General features: G+C 39.2%; 2 protein-coding genes across 2 annotated transcripts; both read right to left on the minus strand.

The window, feature by feature from the left end:
• Positions 1 to 1,049: 1,049 nt before the first annotated feature.
• LOC125012362 (epigen-like) lies at positions 1,050 to 2,783 on the minus strand. The gene is made up of 5 exons (XM_047592280.1): positions 2,627 to 2,783; positions 2,268 to 2,384; positions 1,822 to 1,942; positions 1,567 to 1,719; positions 1,050 to 1,420 (listed from the first exon to the last, which is right to left on the minus strand). Exons 1-5 carry the CDS (start codon positions 2,658 to 2,660, stop codon positions 1,366 to 1,368), a joined length of 480 nt encoding a protein of 159 aa, XP_047448236.1. The 5' UTR covers positions 2,661 to 2,783; the 3' UTR covers positions 1,050 to 1,365.
• Positions 2,784 to 5,074: 2,291 nt separating this feature from the next.
• On the minus strand, positions 5,075 to 21,312 carry LOC125011688 (bifunctional methylenetetrahydrofolate dehydrogenase/cyclohydrolase 2, mitochondrial-like). Its single transcript, XM_047590939.1, has 8 exons — positions 21,092 to 21,312; positions 19,205 to 19,389; positions 18,884 to 19,006; positions 18,549 to 18,701; positions 14,395 to 14,502; positions 8,805 to 8,897; positions 5,805 to 5,930; positions 5,075 to 5,552 (listed from the first exon to the last, which is right to left on the minus strand). The coding sequence occupies exons 1-8, from the start codon at positions 21,235 to 21,237 to the stop codon at positions 5,437 to 5,439; spliced, it is 1,050 nt and encodes a 349-aa protein (XP_047446895.1). The 5' UTR covers positions 21,238 to 21,312; the 3' UTR covers positions 5,075 to 5,436.
• Positions 21,313 to 22,173: the final 861 nt, after the last annotated feature.

The following is a 22,173-nucleotide window of genomic DNA, read 5'->3' on the forward strand; positions in this document are numbered from 1 at the left end:
ACTTAAGTTCTCCTTTTATAGTCCGATTAAGGCAATTATTCGTTTTTTTCACATGCATGTAAACGCACTGATAGATAAACAACCATTCGCACTCATACTTACACCTAGGGTCAGTTTAGAGTTACCAATTAGCCGAACGAGCATGTCTTTGGAGGTGGGAGTACCGGAGAAAACCCACATGGACACAGGGAGAACATGCAAACTCCACACAGAAAGGCCTAGTGCTATTTAAAAATATATTATTATCATTATTTTGAATTCAGTATTAAGCAATTCATATAATACATTTTTATTTCAAACATGCGCACCATTAGGGTGTTTGAGGGGGAAATTGTGAGGGAAAATTAAATGTATATATATTAATAAAAAGTGTCTAATCAACCAAAGAATTTGCGACTCCCCTGTAATACCTCTGTGTACCCCTAGCGGTCACGGACCCCCTGTTGAAGATCTGTGTTTTAGAGCTTTCAAAGCTTAAAACCTTTTTAAGTCTTTAAGTCTTAAGATTGTGAATGAATAAAGTATACATATACATATATACATATACATAGACACTTACGACGTTCATCTGAAACAATACGCATATTTTAAATTCAAACTTGTGTTCTCATTTTCCCCACAAAACAGTCCAGCAACCTGTTATTTTCTCATAAAGTATTCACCAAAAGAAATATTGGGGGAAAACTTGAGTTGCTAAACTTTTTGTTGTTGTTGTTGTTGTTGTTGTTGTAGTTCCCCTAATGACCCCTCAGATCCTTTCAGTGACCCCTTGGAGGATCCCAAACCCTAGGTTGAGAACCATTAGACTAAAATACTGCCCATATTTAGCGTTTGTCACTTGAATCAACTACATTATTAACAATCTAATAAACTCACATGGAAAAATAAAATAAAACTGTCCACTCCCAGATGTGTGTTCACATTTTACCCACAAAACAATCAAACAAGTCATTCTTTTTTTTCATAAATTTATTACAAAAATTTTAAATAAATTGAAAACTAAAATAACTTACATATTATAATATTAAAATAAATATTTGCCATACATTTATGCACTCATATTCTTAAAGGGATGAAAACTTGGTTGACATTTGAGCCTTTTTAACACAACCACCAGGTCTAACAGAGTTTCCTCGACTCAGATGTCCTCTGTCCACGGCAAAGTTGTATTTTTTTTTTTTTTTTTATATGCACATCACTTGAAAAGTTCAATCGTCTCTGCTGCCTTTTCGATCAGCGATTAGTGAATTAGACAGTTCAGTGAGATGGAATATCATGGTTTATGTTATTTTCCAGTGGTGACGAGGCTGAAACCGTGGCAACGGGAGGGAGGAAGGTGGTGACGAGGAGGAAGCTTTGCGGAGGTCACACTGAGATCTCAGACGGTGCAGATTTTATTAGCGGCGCCGATTTTACACACCTGGAAACAAACAAGCATCAGAATTAGAAGAAATATTTAGTAAAATGCCAAATATGTAAATTTAGATTTAGAGGCAGGACATTTTCCCCACACTGTGAGTGTCCCTGCCGCTCATACAACAGAGCATCACACTTAGACACACTCACCTTCTATAGGCCAGGCAGTAAATCACAATGGCCAGGATCAGGAGCAGCATGACCACAGCCAAGATGACGGCGATCATTTTCTCGAACTCGGGCAGGACCATGGTTTGTTCGCTGGTGAGCATGCAGCGAGGCCCGACGAACGAAGACGTGCAGCTGCAGGTCAGACGGACGCACATGTGTGAGTTTTCACAGGTGAATAAACAACAGCCAGCGTAGGCACACACAGAATTATGCAGTCTGCGTGATGAGACTTACATGCAAAATGGTTTCTCGTTGTCTTGGGGGTACACGCACGTGCCCCCGTTGGCGCAGAACGTTTCGTGTTCGCTCCCGCAGGGTTTGTGCAAATGCAGGACTCGAGGTTGCTCCGTGGTGTCTGCAGAAAGAGAAGCATGCAAATCATATCAACCACTTCATTCTCAAATATATGGAGCCCATCATTTATCAAGCAACTAATCATTATATTAATCACTTACTGAGTAAATTACGTGACAGATAAATGCTAAAACAATGATTTTCCATGTGGCATGAGGACACGATTCATTCATTCGTTCATTCATTAATAAATGAATTAATGATCTTTAGGCCCAAATATGAATCAGTGTTTTCCAATGGGAGTTTTTCTTTTCATTTTTCTTTATTTTAACAACCTTAAGTTCTGTGCACACAAGATATTAAGAGATATACGTTGTTACACTCACTGTTCATGGGTGATACTGTTGGAGGAGGCGTCGCTGTGGCTTGGAGCTCAGTCGTCACTTCTGCAGATTGTCCAACCGTGGCCAGGAGAAGCAGCACCGCCACCGACGAGAGGAAGGCTGAAGGGAAAACGTCAGACAGCAGAATTCAGATTATCAGCTCGTACTGTGAAGGCGGCTGACGTTGCTGCCTTGTTCGTGCACCAAAGACTCGTATTTTACAGCTCGGTACAGCATTCCCTTTTCTACTTTGATACACACAAAAAAAGCACCATTTCTATAATTAAAAACTAACTTTAAAGTAAAGTTTTTTAACTTCATGTCGAGACCACGGATATAAAAAACAAACTAAAACCCCTCACCTTTCTCCAGGTATGTCTGTGTTTGTGTCGTCATCGTGTCTTTCTAGTAAAGGTGAAGCAGCTCCGCTCCTTTTCCAGCATAACCAGCAACAGGTATCTGCTGAGCTTATATACCGTGCTCCTGATCTTCACAGCCAATCAATGAGCCGAAGGCTTCTCTGAAAAATGAGAGGCATTTCCTCTTAGAAAAAAAATGTATTTGCATTACTTGTTCCGAGACTATGCGTGCAGAGACAGCGTCCAAAGCTTGATAATGGTGTTGGCGGGGGCCTGTGATTACCCACAGGATCTTCATATGCGGTTTTCTTCTTCGGAAGGGCCCACGCAGGTCCTTTTGGCAGGCTGACAGTTTCACTCAAACACGTCGTCATAGGTCCTTTGTAGTTTGAAGTGGTTGCTTCATGCGTTGTGAAATCCTGCTTCTCCACAAAGGCGAATGAAAATATATGAAATTTTGGAAGATTTGTTTGTGGTTTCCTCTTTCTTACATATACAGACGCGGAGAGAAATGTGTTATTACAATGTAACATGAGGTATTCACCCACGTGGATGAACGAGGCGAGGCTGAGGAAGAAGCTGAGTTGGGCAAATTTGACGATAGACGATGACGCAAAAATTTCAATGTCCGGATTGATTGTGAGCCTGATTGAGAGCTATCCACGCAGACTCAGAGCTGTGGTTGAGACTTAAGGCACATCCATTAATGCTGACTTTAATGAGTTGAATACTTTATTCATTTTATATTTAGAATTTTCTGTTTTCACTTTTATTGTAAATAGTATTTTTTTTTTTTGTAAATCTTTATCCAAAAAAGGCCAAATTACTATCGTAAGCCTAATACTATAATTAAGTCATTTTTTGACTTCCTGTTACAATATTAATAAGAATACCAATGTGCTTACTAAAAATATTATTATATTAATTTTATTTTTTTATTATTTTTTTTTTAAAACGTTCTAACATGGCTTAGGCTATTATGCTATTAGGCTAACGATAAATCGAATAAAAGCAATAAAAGGGGGAAACATTTAATACTTCACAGGGGACACAGCCTATAAATATATAAATGAATCTCACATAGTTCTTTGTGAGATTGTTGTCACTTAACAGTGTCTTGTAATCTAAACTTTAAGGTTCACAGACTGTAACTACTACATTTAGAACTGATTAACAAATACTTGTTCTACCGGTTAATACATTATTTTTAGTAGGTTCGCTTGGTTTTCCAGGTTATTTTATGTCCTATAAAAAGCAGTAAAAAGGTGTTCAACCTCCTGTATATGTACAAAATGAGCAAACGTATACATTTGACGATATAACACAGTTAAAATATATATAAAAATTAGCATTCTGTATTTAGTTGCAGTCAAATGGATCTATCTATCTATCTATCTATCTATCTATCTATCTATCTATCTATCTATCTATCTATCTATCTATCTATCTATCTAAAATCTAAATCTAAAATCTAAAAAGCTCCTTGACTTTAGCTGCTGGTGAAAGCTGAGGAGCCCACATGTCCACGCATGACTGCACGCACAGGGAAAGTGGGTTTCTGTTGTGACAATTCAGGGATTACTTAACATTAGAGCGCAAAAGAGGCTGTCATATTCCTGTTTACTGGAGCGTTATACCACAGAAGACAAAGGTTGCTCATCGTGTTTTAAAACTGCTAATTCATACCAGTGTCTTGGCCAAAATGTTAGCCAACATGAAACCCAATTAGCAATGCCAGCAGAGGAGCTAGCTCAGTGGAGAACATTGCTTGAATTCACATTCATTCATTCACAAATTTGCCACATTAGTGAAGCATGTTATTACCTTCATGTAATCTAACGGAATGTGTTACAATATTAATATTTAGTGGCGTGTATCCCTTCCCTCATCATTGGGCTCAGTTTGGAGCTATTTCTGTGTTCAGCTTATTTCTTGAATGAATGAAAGCACACATTAATAGTTGATATAAATAAATATAATATAAAATATAAAACACAGCTTAATGACAAGTCATTAAGATTTATGGAAGATTACTAATGTGATGCATCTTTTAGCAAAGTCCTAAATCCAAGTGCGACACACCAAACGGGATTCATGCATTCCTGTTGGTACAGTCATCTTTTCTATGAATTATTATCAGGCTTTATCCAGAATAACTCTCTTGGTTTAAAGTTGGGAAAATTATCTTATATATTTTGGTATGATTGTGAAGGTTTAATCTTTTTTTGCCAAAGCCTGAGGGAAAATTCTCAGGTCAAAATCACAATTTATTCCTCAATAACAAGGAGTTTGCTGCCAAATGCAGAGTCCACTATCAATGCTCGCGGCTCAGTTCTAGACGGTCTCTTCATGTTCATACTTGTCTCTTTGCGGCGGTGCCGACACAACAAATGCTGTAAACAAATGCTGAAAAACCTGTAAATCATAATGAAACACATCAGCAGACGGTTGTACTATCACAGACCTTTTTTATTATTATTCCTGTTCCAGTGAATCTGGAACGCTCGAAATGAACCGAACCAACTTCAGTAGAAAAAATAGCAATCTAAATTCATAAAAAGTGGAATCTGAAATAAATACCTTAAATAAGTAAATAAATAACAAACAACATAAACTCAATTCATATTATCAAGTAGGTTTTTCACACCCAGCAGGTGTGGAGTCTTGAACCTCATGGAAATAAAAGTGTGTCAGGTTTTTGGCAGAGAGTCTGTGGAGTCTCTGTGCGTGTCTATATGAATGTCTGCATCTATGTGTGTTTGTTCTGTATAGCACTCATTAAAAGGAATGGCTTAATAAAATTGTGTTGGTGTTCAATGCATCAGTGCGTTTCTGGCAGCAGTCACAGTGTTTTTCATCAGCATAGCAACAGTCATTGGACCAACACCTCCGGGAACAGGTGTGATGAAACCTGCTTTCTCCTTCACTCCTGCAACGAGTCAAACAATCGACTTGGTGTTAAGTAACTTTCCATTTTAACCAAGGAACATAGTGAATATAATACAGATTGACCTTATTTCCCTGAAACTGCATGGCTACATGAAAATAGGATTTGCATGACTTGCATATCAATTGAACTGAATTAAATTGAATTGAAATGAATTGAATTGAGTTGAATTGACGTGCTAGTCCTGCAAGTCATGCAAGTCCCATTTTAATCTCCCTTACTTAACATACCTACCTTCAAAGTCCACATCACCAATGAGCCGGAGTTTCCCTGTGTTTGGGTCCTTGATTCGGTTTATGCCCACGTCGATGACTGCTGCGCCCTCCTTCACCATATCTGCTGTGATCAACCTGGGAACACCTTCACACACAAACCCAGGATAAGGTTCAAATGATTACCCAGAAACCACCAGGACAATCCTGCACGACTACGTAATAACGATAAAAGGAGTTCTGCTACTACTACTGTAGGCACTATATTATTATAATTGTTTTTTTTTGACATATATACACCGAAGAAGCATACAATTATGATGAAAATTATGGTAGAGATCGACCGATATTGATTTTTTTACATCAGCATTGGCCAATGTCCGATATGTGCTACCGATTCTTCTGAGCGGATATTTGGAGCTGATACTTCTTTTTCTCCACACAATTAGAACAAATGTTACAAGTCTAAAAACATAAACATGTGTGGTGGTTGATTGACAGCCTGCACTGTTAGCTTGCCAGAGAGAGAAAAAAAACATCAACTCGTAACCTCCTACTTAACAACAACTGTAAAGGTTAGGACAGTTTCTAATGACTAATGTGTTGAGTGATAAAGTAAATGCTTTGCTGTAGATGGGTGCTCCACGTGTCTATGAGTACAAGCATTTTCCAGTGTCCAATGTATGGGCTGCACAGGTCCGCAGCGTCTCCAGCTGCACAGGGCTGCCTGTGTATGCGCCTGTTGGTAAATCTTGGGTGTTTGGGGGGTTTATGTATTGGAAATATCGGTGCCTGGTCTGGTCTAGGTGGGTGCTACATGTCTAAGTAACATCCACACGAATGGCAGGTCTAAAAGTTTCCCAGCAGAACACTGAATTGTAACAAGATAGTCAATGTTATTTACTTCTTCTGTTCGGGGTCATAACGTTGAGCCTGATCGGTGTGTGTGTGTGTGTATTAAATATTATTTTATTATTTTATTATATCTCTAGGTATTGAGAACAACACACAAAATCTGGGCATTGCTTCTAACAATTCAGGACGAGGTTAATTCACAGAGAATCTTTCTCCTTGTACCGAAATGCTGACCCGGAAATGTGCCGTATACATTATTGCTTTATAGTCGTATATCACCAAAATAAAAATTTATATTAAAACTAGATATTTAGACAGGGATTCATGATTAGATCATAAAGCAGGCACTTTTAACGTCAGTTAATATTCTGATTTGCGCTACAAATTACAAGTGCAATGCATTTTTAATCTGGAAGTCTATGACCATGAGATAGTCGGACATTTATTCACTCACATTTAGGACACATGCTAAATAATTAAGAAAAAATTTCCAATACTTATTTCAAATAAAAATTAGAAATACTGAGAAACTGCCTCTTTAACTCCAGGAGCTGCTCGAGCAGAAGCTACATGTTAATTTGACTGTAACTTCTCACACTGGAAGTTTCAAACTCTCACGAACTGACTCCTAAACTGACATGAAGGGCCCTTATACGAAGGAAATGAGGTGTCAAAAGCTATGCGAGGTGATTCTGATGACTGCAGACAAACACCATAATTCAACTACCACATCAATGTAGAGAACCCTCATCAGGACAGACAAAGGCCGTGTGGGATCCATTAAGTTGTTCTATCAAAGCCAATGAACAGAAAGCCGTCTTTTCCTTCCTGTAGTCATGCTTGTTTTCCTCCCTCTAATAACAGGCTCGGATGGAATGCAGTGAAAATTACCACCTCACCTTGAAGTTAAAAGGCAGCATATCAAAGAAGAGAGACAAACCCTCAGCTGATTGTCACAGAAAAAGAAAATAATTAGGCATTGTATATTTTTACAGCCAGGAAGTGGTCAACTTGAACTCTGCAGTCTTAAATGAAATAAATTACAGCCAGAAAAGAACACAACCAACAATGGAGTCTCAGTACAGTATTGGACTCTAATGAAACACTAACCACAAACGCAACATGTTGACTCAAATTTCCAACTGCAATTAATGTAACCTTCCCGACAAGTTCAGCACCGGCATTGTCAAATTCTTTTGCAGAAACGACATGAGTGCAGCGTGCAGTTGCTTGTTATCCAACGGTAAATAAAAGAAGATTAAACATATCCTTCCCAGGAAGGCACTTTGAGTCACCAGTAGGAGCACATTTACTACAAATGGAGTGCAACATGGTAGAAAGATCCTTTTGGCAAAATCCCTGCCCTGAATTGATTGATGGTGACACCCTCCTGGTGATCACTATCTGCATTGTGCTCCAGGGAAGGTTAAACTCTCTGAGGACATACAGGGGACACACAAGAGTTAGTGCGTCAGATTACAACACGATCAGTTCAAGAAAGGCCTGATGAGGCCGGTTTTACAGTATTTCCCAATTGTTGCAATTCCAGGCCTTTTGCAACAGTTCCTTGTGGGCCAGTTCCTGCTTAATGAAAAGACATCCGATATGAAGGAATGCACACTGTAGGCTGGAACATGTTCTGCTTTTATGCAAAAACCTATGAAAACAATGACAAACTCATTTGTAGTGAATTTTACTTGATTTTGAACTGATTACGCTGCTCATGATACAATTAGAATAGCCCAGGTTTATGTTACTTTATTAACTTGGCAGCCTTCAGAAAGCCTCAGAAATTAAAATCCACCACAAACAAAAACAATAGTTTGGCCAAATTTTTCATCACGAATAGAAAATATTATTGAATACTAATTGAATTGTACTAGATTTGAATCTATTTATGTTCAATCTGCAACTATATGAACAATCAATGAAATACTCGCTGAAGCCAAAGGATAAAAACATCAACATACAAGTCATTAAAAACCCAATGATGGTGACACATTTTTAATCCAAAAAACTGATAGTCATGTTATGAAAGCAATAGTTTTGTATTTTGTATGTGGATTATGAATTCATTTAAAAGAGTTTTCTCTATCAGACACGTCATCCTGGTGGAGGCGCCTTTGATTGTAAAGAACAGACATGCACGTGTGTTCTGTGTGATTACCTGCAGCTGCAATAATGATATCAGCCAGGCTGGTCAGCTCTTTCAGCCGCTCCCTCGGCGTACATCTGTGGGCGATGGTTACTGTGGCATCACCTGAGAGGAAAGAAACACTGACTTGTTTCAGTGAAATAACAAAACAAAAAAGAATCACACACATCTCGATGGATATCTCGTTTAGGACTACCTCCTCCTGAAGAAGCAGTAGGTCTGAAAAATGATAAGCTGACAAACACTGCTATGTTTTTCTGAGTTTCTCGAGGCACAAAGACCCTCCCTTCACTTACTGTTGTCCTCACTTGTTTAAAGCACCAGGAGCATGCAGTCTGGTCACCTTAAATCACAGGGGACGGTTGGAGACTTCACCCTTAAATTTTGGGAATTCTGTAAAGTTGTGGAATATTGTACAAGTGTAAAGAGGGAAAATAAAAGGCCTCCATACACCGTATACTCGGTATAGTTCCTGATGAGCACAAAGATGGGGTTTTATGGTTTTTGCTGAAAGTTCTACTTTTGATAGGACAAATATTGTTGAAATCATTCCAACCAAACTGTTTGCATTAAAAAAAACTAATAACACATTTGTGTTCATGTGACACAAAACGCCAAAGAGAATAGAGCCCTTCACAGTTTGTGAACAGTATGACGTTTTTTGAGGGGTTTAACTGGAGACAAACACTACAGCTCGTAAACGGCATATTTCAACGGATTGTTTTGGCAAGAACGGACGAGGAAAACGCATATTTTTGAGAATATACTATGTACTCATTATACTCAAGACCATGAATGTTATTTCAAAAAGTTGACACTAACAGACTATATTCACCGACCCTTACACTCACTGGATGGACGATTTGACCAAAGGAGGAGACAGAGGGGACGACGTCTGGTCTGACTTTATCAAGTGAAACCTCTCCAACACAAGAAGTAAGTGGAACCACTGTGGAGGGTAACTTAGCAAACCAACTTCAGCCTGGACGCCCCTCAAACACGCAACTAACATTACTTTAACTAGCAGTTAGCATTAGCATTAACATGTAACAAGAACCCCGTAAATAATGCTTAACTTAACGTAATATCAGTCACAATTTAGTCTAATCCATAACATTATCCAGACTGAAATTGATGATTCATTACAAATGAATCTTATCTGATATCAAGTGTGAACGTTAGTTGATTGTCTCACTACAGTCCTTCCTTTTAATTGCCAAACCCAAACGAAGTTGTCTATGACTGGCAGTGGCTGTTGTGACATCACAGTGACATCACAGTAGGTCATGAAGGCGTCTATAGGAATTTGCTGAACTTGCTCTGCACAGGGTTCTGCATGCACAGAAAGATTCAAATAAATAATTCAACCTGAAAGAAACGATTAGATCAAGCTGTACATATTGATACAGCTCTAATTCTTTCTTAGAAGACGTTTTGTCAAAGGTTGACATAACACCAAACTAAAAAACATGGTTGAATGTAACTTGAGTTGCTATGGGCGATTCTGGGACAAGCACAGTAGGTGTGGATTGAGATAAAAAAGATATCCCGCAAGGACAGGATTCTGAGAAGATAAGAATGAGAGGGGAGGGAAGGCAAGTCGCGGCACATCGGAAGCTTAGAACGCATACCTGATGAAATGTGTGTGTGTGCTTTGTATTACTAATGTTGTGTGAACATAAATCTGTTTACACGGCAATATTTTAAAGGTTTGGCTTCCTATTGGTGACAGAAAATATGTTTTTACAGGAGAGTGGGATTTTTAATTTGTGCAGATTATAGCCCAGGTTCACAATGATGAAGAGAGATAATAAATGAGGAATTCAAATCATATTAAATTACATGAAGTTAGGGCTTTTCTTTTTATCTTTATCTCACTGAGGCCCTAAAGGGACATGGGGGAAAAAATAAATATGAAGAACTATCTTGTGCTCATGAGAAAATAACTTGTGCTCGAGCTGCCTCTGGGGGGTGCAAGAGATGGAAAATGTATTTACACACAACTAGTTTCACCCCACTGCTTGTCTGAGGGCAATTTACACTTGTGACAGCTTTAGTTACTTTATAACGGATAATACAAAATACGTTTTTGATACTATTTATCGTGGGGAAGAAATTACCAACAACCTGTCAGTTTTTAAATCAGCTCCATCTTTGCTGATAAATGCTGACTGGATTAGTTTATCACATATTTCATCATGTTCATGTTGAATCATGCTAAAATGACCAGAACACACATACACTATAACAAAATCATCACGATTACGACAATGCGTTCTCGCATTAAACTGTTACACAAACTCCTGCCTGACAGTTTCCCTGATCTCAGCCAGTTCAGCATATTAGTTTAGGGATTAGTTTTATATTTTATACCTCTAGTAATTTGTAATAATGTCGGAGGTCGTCTGTGAGTCGCGTGCGAAATCGTCCATGCCTGAAAGTAAAACTTAGGCCGCAAATTACCATATTTCTGGTAACACAAATGTCCTGTGATAATATTAATCCAGTGCGAATGTCTCTGACCCATTTAGATGAATGAAATCATTAAATCAAGCATTTAAGTTTCGATTGGAAAAATTAAATACCGTCAGTGACTAGTTTTATCACAGGACCTCTGTGTTCCCAGAAATATGGTAGGTAATTTGTAAGTTTTACTTACCGGTACTTAGAATTTACGGACATGGACAATTCGCATATGACACACGGACGACCTCCGACATTATTAAATATTACTAGAGGTCCCAGATAAAACTAGTCCTGAGCGAATTCATTTTTGCAAATATGCTGAACTGCCTGAAATCAGGGAAACTGTCAGGCAGGAGTCCGTGTTACAGTTTAATGCGCATTGTTGATTATTTTGTTTCACTGTATGTGTGTTCTAGTGATTTGAGCATGATTAAACATAAACATGATAAACTAACCCAGTTCAAATCAGTATCTCTGAGATGGTAATACTTTTGTTTGATTCGCCTCTTTTTCTGTCTCTTGCCACTAAATCACAATGTAAATGAAAGTGTGGACTGATGTTAGGGACCAATGGAGACTCATTCACCGGTCTAGACGGATGAAATCATTAAATCAAGCATTTAGGTGTTTATAGGCAAATGTGGAGCTGGATTAAATACTGACAGATCGTTTGTAATTTATTTCCCGGGATAAATAGTATAAAAAATATATTTTGTTCTTTCCATTATAATTTACAAAGTAGCTAAAGCAGAGATCAGGGCTTGCGAATGCCCCACATGAAACACAGACGCAGGGATAATATCTGAATCAAAGGTGAAACTAGTCCCGTGCAAATACGTTTTTCATCCTGTGCACCCCCTAGAGACACAAGATACACACAAGATAGTTCTTATTATTTATGTTTTTCCCCATGTCCCTTTAGGGACTCCATAGTATCTATAGTTTGGACAGATTTTATATTTCAGTGTTGTGTATCTGAGTAAGAACATGGCTGTCTTATTAAAAAAACTAGTGTTGGGTATGATAGCTTAATAGTGAGTCTGGTGTGTACTAGTTAGCAGTTAACAACTCCACTAAGAGTCCAGCGGTAACAAAGAGAAGGAGGCTGCAAAAGTTTAACTGTCTAAAGTTATTAGACTTTAGTTGCAGTACATGGAAAAGACTTTGAAGAAATACCACATTTTTATATCTTTTTTTTTTTATCCCAGCTGCATTATCCCATATTAAAATATACTTTAAAGTACTACTAAATGCTATTTGCTAGTGCCAATTTATATAGGCTAAAAATAGCAGCACACAGGATTCATAATTTCGTGTGTTTATGTTCAATTCTGTTGTGTCATATTTGTTGACATTGTTGCTGTGGTTGTACAGGAGTACAGCGTGTTCTTTGTCCTCGATGTCAGTGAATGCACCACACAGGAGATAGAAGTTATGATAGAGCTGAGTTTACTAAGTGAGAGTCACATATTAGACTGACAGTGTTCATGGTTTTGACGTGGGCTACAGTATCCTGTGTTCAATTATTTGACATCGACTCCACTTTCACCACATATTAGGCAACTTGAAAACATTGGCAGTCATTCAAAGCCTTAAATGATGCCTGTTTTGGGAAAGACAGTTCCAGGCAAAAGTTGCATTCTTTCATCTTCATATCAGATTTGGAGGACAAGATTTAAGCTGGAGCGTTGCATACAGTCACCAAAGATAATCTCCTTGAGAGATAAGAACCATATGATGTCACATACCTGCCTGTCATGTAATTGTGGTTCCTACATGTGTTCATTACGTAATATGCGACAATTTGGAGTAACTGTTACAGTTACACAACGTGTCGTGAGTAATTCAAGTTTAAAGTCCCCTTCCCAACCCTGTTCAGGTCCAGACAATTCGTCATTAAAACTGCTTTTTCATCCCACTTTCACTTGAATGTTTTCTGTCCTTCACTAAAGCTGGAGTTCTCCAATTATATTAGAAAACATGCACAAAAACAGATATGATTAGAACAAGGTATTAGTGGTTATTGATATGTACTTTATATGCTATGTTGGCTGCTTTGTAGGATGTCTCACTTCAGTTTGTCCCATTTACTCAAAAATGAAAGACACAGTTAAATAAAGGGTAGGAGTAAACCTACATGAGTTGTTCACATCTTAATTTCTTGTGCAAAGGATGGTTGGACAAGGAGGTGAGGGGAACAGCTGTTTGCAAGTCCAAACTCAACAAGTTCTTATGCAACTATTAAATATTTATACCCAGTAACAGGCAGCTGCTGCAGAGCTAATTCAATCAACCCCCAAAATAATGCAGTCATGGATGAAAGCTAAATGAATAATTAGGAATAATGTATCCAACCTACCTTCCTAAATCTTTCACACAACACAGTTTCCAGCCAAGTGATTTACACACTGCTACACAGTTCATAGGTTCTAACTGTGCAACACATTTTAATAAAACCCTATTTTGAAAGTAGCTGCAGACGTATTTACTGAGGACTTAGGAAGGACTTTATGTTTCACCTTTGTAATTTAGGAAGAGCTGTTGCAGCCTAATGCAGGTTTTGGTTTTCGTACAAGCTTCAACATCTCTGCACGCTCTGCCAAACATTCTTGGGAATGTCCGTCTGACATTTGAGGCATTTGATAACCAAACTTGTTGAGACCGCCACTGACTTAAGTTTGGGTGCTACAACTTCCATAACCAAAGCGTCCAAAATCTGTGTCAGTGCCCTGGAAACACATTTCACCACTGGGACAAATAAAATTTGTCTTATCATATCCCTTAAGGAACAGCTATGATTCAAATTTATGGTTAAACATATCATGTTGCTTTATCCAAATCCCATCCCTTCTTCCTGCACCCTTATATGGATTATTTTAGCCCTCGCCCAGTGCTTTACCTCTACACTCCCTGGATTTTTCCTCTTTAGCAGGACATGCATCAGCGTTTTTTTGTTTGATTAAAAAGGTGAGGTGTCAATAAAGCCTTCATTTATTGGTCATGTCTGGGCAAAAGTTCAAAGAATGAAATTAACGTCAGAGAAAACCCAGATGGTGCAATACCACCTCGTTGCAAAGAGCAGCAAGCCATTGTTATCACAGTGCTGACACATGCACGTGCACATACACTCCCTTACCTCCGGGGCGTTCGTGGTTGCGATCAGTGTGCAGCAACATTGCAATGGGCATTCCAACATTTTTGGAGCGTCCAGCGACCAGGACGTTCCTTCCCACAGTCTCAATACCTGCACAGGCATAATTCAAGGGGAGAAGAAAAGATTTTTAAATTAGGCTCAAATTATGTTTGGCTGAAAAATTGTTGAATAGAAATGGAATTGCGAGAGCCCGAGCAGTATTTTTCAGCTACTGACACAAAAATCATCAAAGTGATTGTATGCAGCAGTTGGGCTCTACCTAATTTCAGACTATAGCATTGGTCTTTTACACTACAACCCATGAGACACTGGCTGGACCTGGAGGCACAGACCTCCTGGATTGACATTGAAAGGGGTCTTGTTGCGCCAGTGAGACTGCAGGATTACTTATTTTCAGATGCTTCAACTAGACAATCCTCTTTACGGTGTGGTCCAATTATGTTCCATTTGTTAACAACATTAAGAGCAGTGGAAAAATACCTAGGTGTGGGCATGAAGTGGCACAAAAACTCTCCCCTATGGTTTAATCATGGGTTACTGTCAGGAAATAAACCATTCACTCCAGGTCCATGGGTGCGGTGTATAAGGGCATATATAATTTGAGTGATGTTAAGGCCGTGGACTCATTACTGAGTTTCTGTGACCTTATTGTAGAATATAATGTTCCTAAACACTCTCTCTTTCATTATCTTAAGTTAAGCTCTTCAGTGTCATAATATCCAATGGGGTTCAAACTTAAAACCACAACCAATTGTGGAAACGATTCAAAAAGCCCCTAGAATAATAGTATAATTTCTTTACTCTTTTCTGCATGCACATTCAAAACATTCAGACAGCCTCAATAAAGAATGGAAAAGAGAGAGTGGAAGATCTAGATTGGGAAGCGATATGGGACAGTGTTACAGACTCGTCATAAAATCCCAATCATCAGTTTATTCACTTGAATATATGTTATCACACCTATCTGACTCCCCGTAAGACTTATTTGATGTATTTTATTGTTGTATTACATGGTTCTGTGCCTTTTTCCATGTTTTAAAAATTCAATAAACACTGCATTACAAAAAAAAGTGATTGTAAGCAGTATCATAGTTTGTCATATGTGGATGTTTGTTTTTCCATCCTTTTATTCTTTATCTTTTATTGCCTATCTTCTTTTTTACTCTTTTTTATTGTTTTTAAATGATTGTGCTCATTTTTATTCGGTTACTGTTTTATTTATTACGTATCATCATTTTGTGTCTCTGTACAGCACTTTGGTCACAGAGGTTGTTTTTAAAAGTGCTTTAGAAATAAACTTTGACTTGACTCGACTAAAAACAATTATTCACCCCACACCCGATTTATTTTCTGTGTATACATTCTTCAGCCACAACATTATGACCACTGAAAAGATAAGTGAATAACATTGAACATCTTGTGATAACACAATGTTCTTCCGGGAAAATTTTGGACCTGGCATTCATGTGAATGTTACTTAGACATGTAGCACCGCCCTAGACCAGACCAGACACCCCCACCCCATAGCAATGACACAGACACACAGACACCAAAACGGTTTAGAAACAACTCAAAAAGTGCTTGGTTGCAGCTGCTGCTGCCACTATGTTTAGGTGGGGGAAATTACTTTTTATTACAGTGGTGATGATTTAGGGTTGTGGCATTTTTGTTTGAAAAAATCACTTAAAACTTGCATTTTGTGTTCACTCAGTTTGTCTTAAATTCATATTAATTTTAGTCTGATACAGTATGAGATACATATAATAGCTAAAGAGAAAAATAAAGCAGGCAGGAGCCAAATTGTTAACATTTATTTAATACTACAAATGATTTTAATATGAACATTTTGCTGTGTCTAAACCCTGATTTCAAGGTGTGGTAGCCCATCCATCTCATCACTTTATTAGTCTATTAATGTTCATTAGTGATGAGAACTGACTCTATGTAGGAGGACAAATAGGGGCATTTGAAATATCCCAGTCATTCAGATAGATAAGCAGCTTATGCAGCGGCCTTCACTTTACCATTCTCACCACATTCTACAAAGGGACAACAGAAATGTTCTTAAGCACATTCAATACTGTACGAAGCAGGGAATTGCAGACGTTTTGTGAAATTAATTTTCAAGGCCACTCACTTCTCCATAGTTCTTTTTATTAACAAAATTCTGAACAACCTCAGCAGGAGATACGGGGTTTTTTTGTTTTTTATCATCATCTCTTATGCTATGTTACCTATTTGTACTGAATGCTTTATGTGCTTAAATGTTATATGTTCTAATATGCGCCAAGTATACGGACTGAAAAGCAAATTGTCCCTCTGGGGACAATAAAGTATGATCATCCAAAAAGACCTCCAACATCATGAAGGCCCCCCAGTCGTCTTGTGGTCTCCTTTTCTTGGATTTTTGGCAATGGGTACCACAGCAACAACAACACTACCCTTCTCTAGGTTTGATCAGTTGTGAAGGTGAAGTTGTTTGCTCCTGTCTGGCTCCTGTCTTGTTCCTAATATGGCTACAATTAGCCAGGACAACCAACTATAACTACTGCTTAGTGGGGTCTCATGTGACCCTGAGCTAGTAGCTCAGAGCAACCATCTCTTTCCCATCATTTCACCGTGGAAAGGTTGTACATGGTCTGCTTAGGTAGTTGTATATGTCAAAGTAACATCCATAGAGATGGCAGGCGTCTTCCAGCAGAAGACAGCCCCGAGCATCACACTGCCTCTGCCATAGCTTTCCCAAGTAAGCGAGGCATACACACTGGAACATCTGCATATATCAAAGAAAATGTGAATCTTCAGACCAGGCCACCATCTTCCATCGCTCCGTTGTCCAGTTCTGATGCGTCCATTGTCAGCGCTTTCACCAGTGGACAGGGTTTAACTGGTCTGCAGTTATTCTTCCCCACAAAGAAACTGGGACACTTTTCTATCAGACAATTTTTTTCAACAATTTGAGCTACAGTGGCTTGTCTGTTGCATCAAAGCACCTGGGCCAACCTTGGCTCCTCATGTGCATCAGTGCTTTAGTCACGCACAACGGTGCTGTCAGGGTCACTGCATTTCCTTCCTGATAGGTGCTGCCTGGTGCAGACCAGCAACAAACCACAAAAGCTGCAGGTTCTCTCATCCAGTGGTCTGGCCATCACAATTGAGCCCTTATGAAAGTCAGTCAATTCCTCCCACTTGACCATTTTTCCTGCTTCTAACATCAACTTTTAGGATAAAATGCTCACTTACTGCCTGATATGTCCCAGGGTTATATTTGCCATTTCTGCAGCTGAACATTTTGTGGTATTTGAATACTTTAACAACAGAATTTTGCTTTGGTTAAACAATATTAGGTACCATGACGGCATCGGTGCTGACGCAGTAGTAACCAGACCGAAAAGCAACGCAGATTTCTGTGCTTCATTTCGGTGCCACTGAATTTTTTATTAGCGCAGCCTTGTCTCTATTGCTGCGCTGACGCTACACATGACGTCATGTGAGTTTTTCCACCTGCATGTGTGGAAGTGAACCTTCAAAATGCCTATGGCGAAATGGACAAAAGTTTGGCTCTACTTCACCTCAAAAGATGCAGACTCGGCAACAAGTGCTGGAAGGAGATATTGTGCAAGGAAGGTAACACCTCGAATTTCATTAAACATCTGATGACGCATGGCGTTTTTTTTTTAAAAGCAGAGAATCGTACCATCTTTGAAAACCTCCAAGCACGACCCATTGTTTTTATTTTGATAATTATGACAGTTTGATATGAATTTTATTTTATATTGGTTAATTTATTTCTTAGTTGTATTTATATTGGTATAAATTAATATTCTGCTCAACTTGCATGTCACAAAACGCCATAAAAAATAAAAAGACACCGCTTTGGACAAAGTTTGCAAGTTTTCCACTCTTTAGGCACCGGCACCATTTCAAAAGTATCAGTTTGGCACCAGTATCGGCTAAAACATGAATGATACCCAGCCCTGATATTAGTCCGTGTAATGTTCTGTTAATAATGCCCTATTGACTCAGTGTGATTAAACGCAGCTTTAACGCCCTCTAGAGGATTGTTTGTGTACAGCATCTAAAAGGATGAGTGAAAAATCAGGTAAATGAGCAGAGGAAGATTTGGTGGTTTTCACCTGCTCTTTTGATGATCTCCCAGACGGCTGCAGGTGTTGCAGGCACCATTGATCTCTGGTCCAGACACAGTTTCCCGATATTCACAATGTGGAAGCCGTCCACATCCTTCTCTGGAGCAATGGCGTTGCACACCGCTCGCTCATTAATGTGCTCTAATGAAGGGAGGAAGTAGAACAGACTATTTAAAAAGCTCTTCACTTCAGACCATCAGTGTTTACAAATCACATATAAAAAAAGTTATCCTGTCACTATTTATTCAAGATCAACACAAATTGCCGTGATAACAATGGCTTGCCGTGACCTGGCTACTTTATTCAACTTTCTTTCTGCTTACCAGGTAGTGGCAACTGCACCAGGAGGCCACTGACCCTCCAGTCACGGTTCATCTTGTCGATCAGCTCCAGCAGCTCCTCCTGGGACACCGAGCTGGGACGCACCACCGTGTCACTGGAAATACCTGGGGAGTGGACACGTGTCGAGCATATTCAAAATGCTGCCAAGTGCATTTTGAATGGCATTAGAATAAGCCACTTTAGTTTGATTATGGAAAATATATTTATCCAGGTGTCTCATGCAACTGTTGCATCTATTTTTTTTTTTTTTTACATGATTTTAAACACAGTGTTCAGGAGTGTGTGCGGTGCTCATTTCTGACCCAGGATGCTGGCTGCCCGGGTCTTGTTCTTCACGTAGGTACGACTGGCTGGGTCGTCCCCCACTAGTACCACTCCTAGGTGGGGTCTCATGTTGCCCTGTGCCACCAGCTCCTCCACATCACGCTGGATTTCTCTGTGAAGCTGACGAGCCAGCTCTGTTCCAGAAATAACCACAGCAGCATGTCTGGAGAGAGAAGTTGTGAATGACAGACTGAAAGACAATACGAAGTTTAACAGATTATTTTATATAAACACACTATTCTCTGATTCCAGCAGCTCAATTTATGCGATATTTGTCAGATATTGATATTTGTTTCATCTTCTGTGGCAGTGGATTAATAAATCTAGGATTTTGTTTGCTCTAAAATGATCGGGCAGGCTGTTCGTCCCCTCACTGTCCTGTGTGATCAACAGACAACAAAGACAGCACACAGGATTTTACAGGACTCTTCACACATTCTGTGTCCTGAGTTCAAAAGGCTCCACTGTCCAGGCTGCAGGACGCAGAGGAGGAGGACAACATTTGTCCCCAGGCCTTTGTCCAGCTCCTTAATTCAGCCTCGTAATTCTGAACACAGAAAACTAAATGCGCTTTAATACTAGTACCAGCACAGCAAGTTTTAAATTACTGTTTTGTGTTCTTAAGTTACAGTCATGCGCTTTCTTTTTTTAATCTGAATACGCAATTGTGTGGCCTGTTCTGTTTTGTATGTCCTTTAAGCCCCTGTCATGCCCTTTTAAATTGCCACATGTGGACAAATAAAGTAATTTGAATCGGATTGAATTGGTCCATGGGTCAAATGAACAAATAAAAATATTATCAGCAAAATAATTTACACAGTGTGTAGATACACAGCAGTAGACTGTTTTTTTTTTTTTTTTTTTTTTTTTTTTATTCCTTGGTGTTCAGCCCACCATGAGAGTCTGCCCTTATTTGGTGCTTTTAGTGTTTTATATCATTATTATTTTCTATTTTTAAAATTGTTTTATGGTTTTTATCATTTTTATTGCTTTTATGGATTTTCTTGTTTGTTGCTTTTTTGAATTATTTGGTGGCTAGCATAGTTTAATAATTGTTGAAAACTTTAACAACAGGTAGCCTCAGAAATAACACAGAAATAACAATGTTAAAATAACTAACTAGCAGGGGTGACAAACTAATTTTAGCCCAATTTAATCTCTAGCTGGCCGCACCGGTAATTTAATGGTATAATAACCTATAAATATAATTATAGAGAAAGGCAAAATAACTGCAACATCGGTGCATTGCTGCCATCTATTGTTCAGTTCTGGGTCTCAGCGTTGTGATATATCTGAAGCTCTTACTTAAAAAAGCGCGACCCTTAGTGGACAATTTAGGAATAGGTGTCAATTTTATTTGAATGAGAAAAAAAAATGCAGTTTAATGTCTTCTGTGTCATTTTCGCGCTTTGCAGATTCGTCATTTTTCTCCCGTTTGTGCGGCGCTCCTTTCGTTACTATGGTAACCAATTAGCATTAGCCTACTCTTTTGTTGCTCTCGCTTACAGGTGTCTCTAAATGGCTGCAGTAGCCTATAATGTGATTAGTAGAACTGGGGGCTGTTTCAGCCATCATCACACCGGACCAGTGCTCCGTGTTGGGCTAAAACTGGCGAAACTGCGGCGACTCGTGTGCACGTTTGTAGAAAACGCACCGTCGGCTTAATTAGATTTGCAATTTCCGTCCCGTTTAAAGGTAGTAAACCTGCCCTCTCTGCTGTCAATCATCGTCCCCTTGACATGTGACGGCACCACACACGCGCGCGCACGCGTTTGCGCCTTCACCGGCACCGGAGCGTCGTAGAGAAGTATCATTAACAGAGACAGAGAGAATAAGCTGTGTTTTTCAGACGCCGCGCCGCTCACCTCGTCGCCGACAGGTGTAGGTTTCTCCTCTGGAGACTCTCGCATTTCCTGTGCATCCGCAGCGTGGCCCTGCAGCAGTGATGGTGGAGCGTTAACGGGCTACAGATCCTGAAGGAGGAGCGTAGCGGTGAAACAGAGGCCGCCATGTTTGTGTGTGTGTGTCGTAGTAGAGCGTGTGTACGTCGTGCGTGCGAGAGAGAGATAGATAGATAGAGAGAGGGAGGGGAGGTGGGGGGGCGGTTATTGTCATGGTAACATGTTGAAATTATAAAGCGCTGCTACATATGTTGTAGGGAAATAAATTAAATATAAACATATATAAAAACAGTACATATACAATAAGACAGTACACTGAGATAAGAGGCCGTGCAGTGCAAAAAAAAAAAAAAAGCATTATAGTTTAAAACGTGTCAAGACTCATGTAAACAAGTGGGTCTTTAACTTTGCTTTGAATGCCTCTTATTGAACATGCCTGCCTAATGTCTAATGAGGAGGACTGTTCCATATCATTGGTGCATGGAAAGAAGAGGCACCAACTGTCTTTTCTGTCCTCAGGAACATTCAACAGACCAGTTCCCTGGGACCGGAGTGCACAACAAGCCGTATATAAGGTCACACGGTACGGCTGGCCAGTATCGTGGTATTTTTTTTTTAAGCATATCACTTGTTCACAATATTTTCCACTGGTTGAGAGAGGAATTAATGCAGTAGATTGACTAAGGATGGACTATTTTACTGTGAGTAATCCCACACTAAAAAAATAAATAAATAAATGTTATCAGGATGAAACAGGGACAATTACAGTTTCTTTTATTTTGACATGTTTATTCATATTTAAGCATATTTAAACTGCCATGTCTGTAACGCCAGTAGCAGCGCAACGGGCCACTAATAGTTGTAGTCTGCGCACATTTTTTCTCATTCATAAAAAGCTAAAATTGGGGATATTTTCTGGGACAGCTTTAGCCGGGGGACATGTTATCGAAAATGGGGACTGTCCCCAGAAATCTGGAACATCTGGTCACCCTAAAAAAAAACAAAAAACCCAAACACCCGTCAGTATCTTTTATTTACTTCTTGTT

This window comes from Mugil cephalus, chromosome 8 (genome assembly GCF_022458985.1).
Source record: "Mugil cephalus isolate CIBA_MC_2020 chromosome 8, CIBA_Mcephalus_1.1, whole genome shotgun sequence".
In the NCBI taxonomy this organism is placed as follows: Eukaryota; Metazoa; Chordata; class Actinopteri; order Mugiliformes; family Mugilidae; genus Mugil; species Mugil cephalus.

Coding starts and splice junctions, on each gene's coding strand:
- LOC125011688 (XM_047590939.1), bottom strand. CDS start 21,237: ATGGCGGCCTCTGTTTCACCGCTACGCTCCTCCTTCAGGATCTGTAGC. Junction 19,390..21,091: donor CTACACCTGTCGGCGACGAG/GTGAGCGGCGCG, acceptor TTCTCTCTCCAG/ACATGCTGCTGTGGTTATTT. Junction 19,007..19,204: donor CCGGGCAGCCAGCATCCTGG/GTCAGAAATGAG, acceptor TCCACTCCCCAG/GTATTTCCAGTGACACGGTG.
- LOC125012362 (XM_047592280.1), bottom strand. CDS start 2,660: ATGACGACACAAACACAGACATACCTGGAGAAAG. Junction 2,385..2,626: donor ACAGACATACCTGGAGAAAG/GTGAGGGGTTTT, acceptor TTTTCCCTTCAG/CCTTCCTCTCGTCGGTGGCG. Junction 1,720..1,821: donor AACGAGAAACCATTTTGCAT/GTAAGTCTCATC, acceptor TCTGACCTGCAG/CTGCACGTCTTCGTTCGTCG.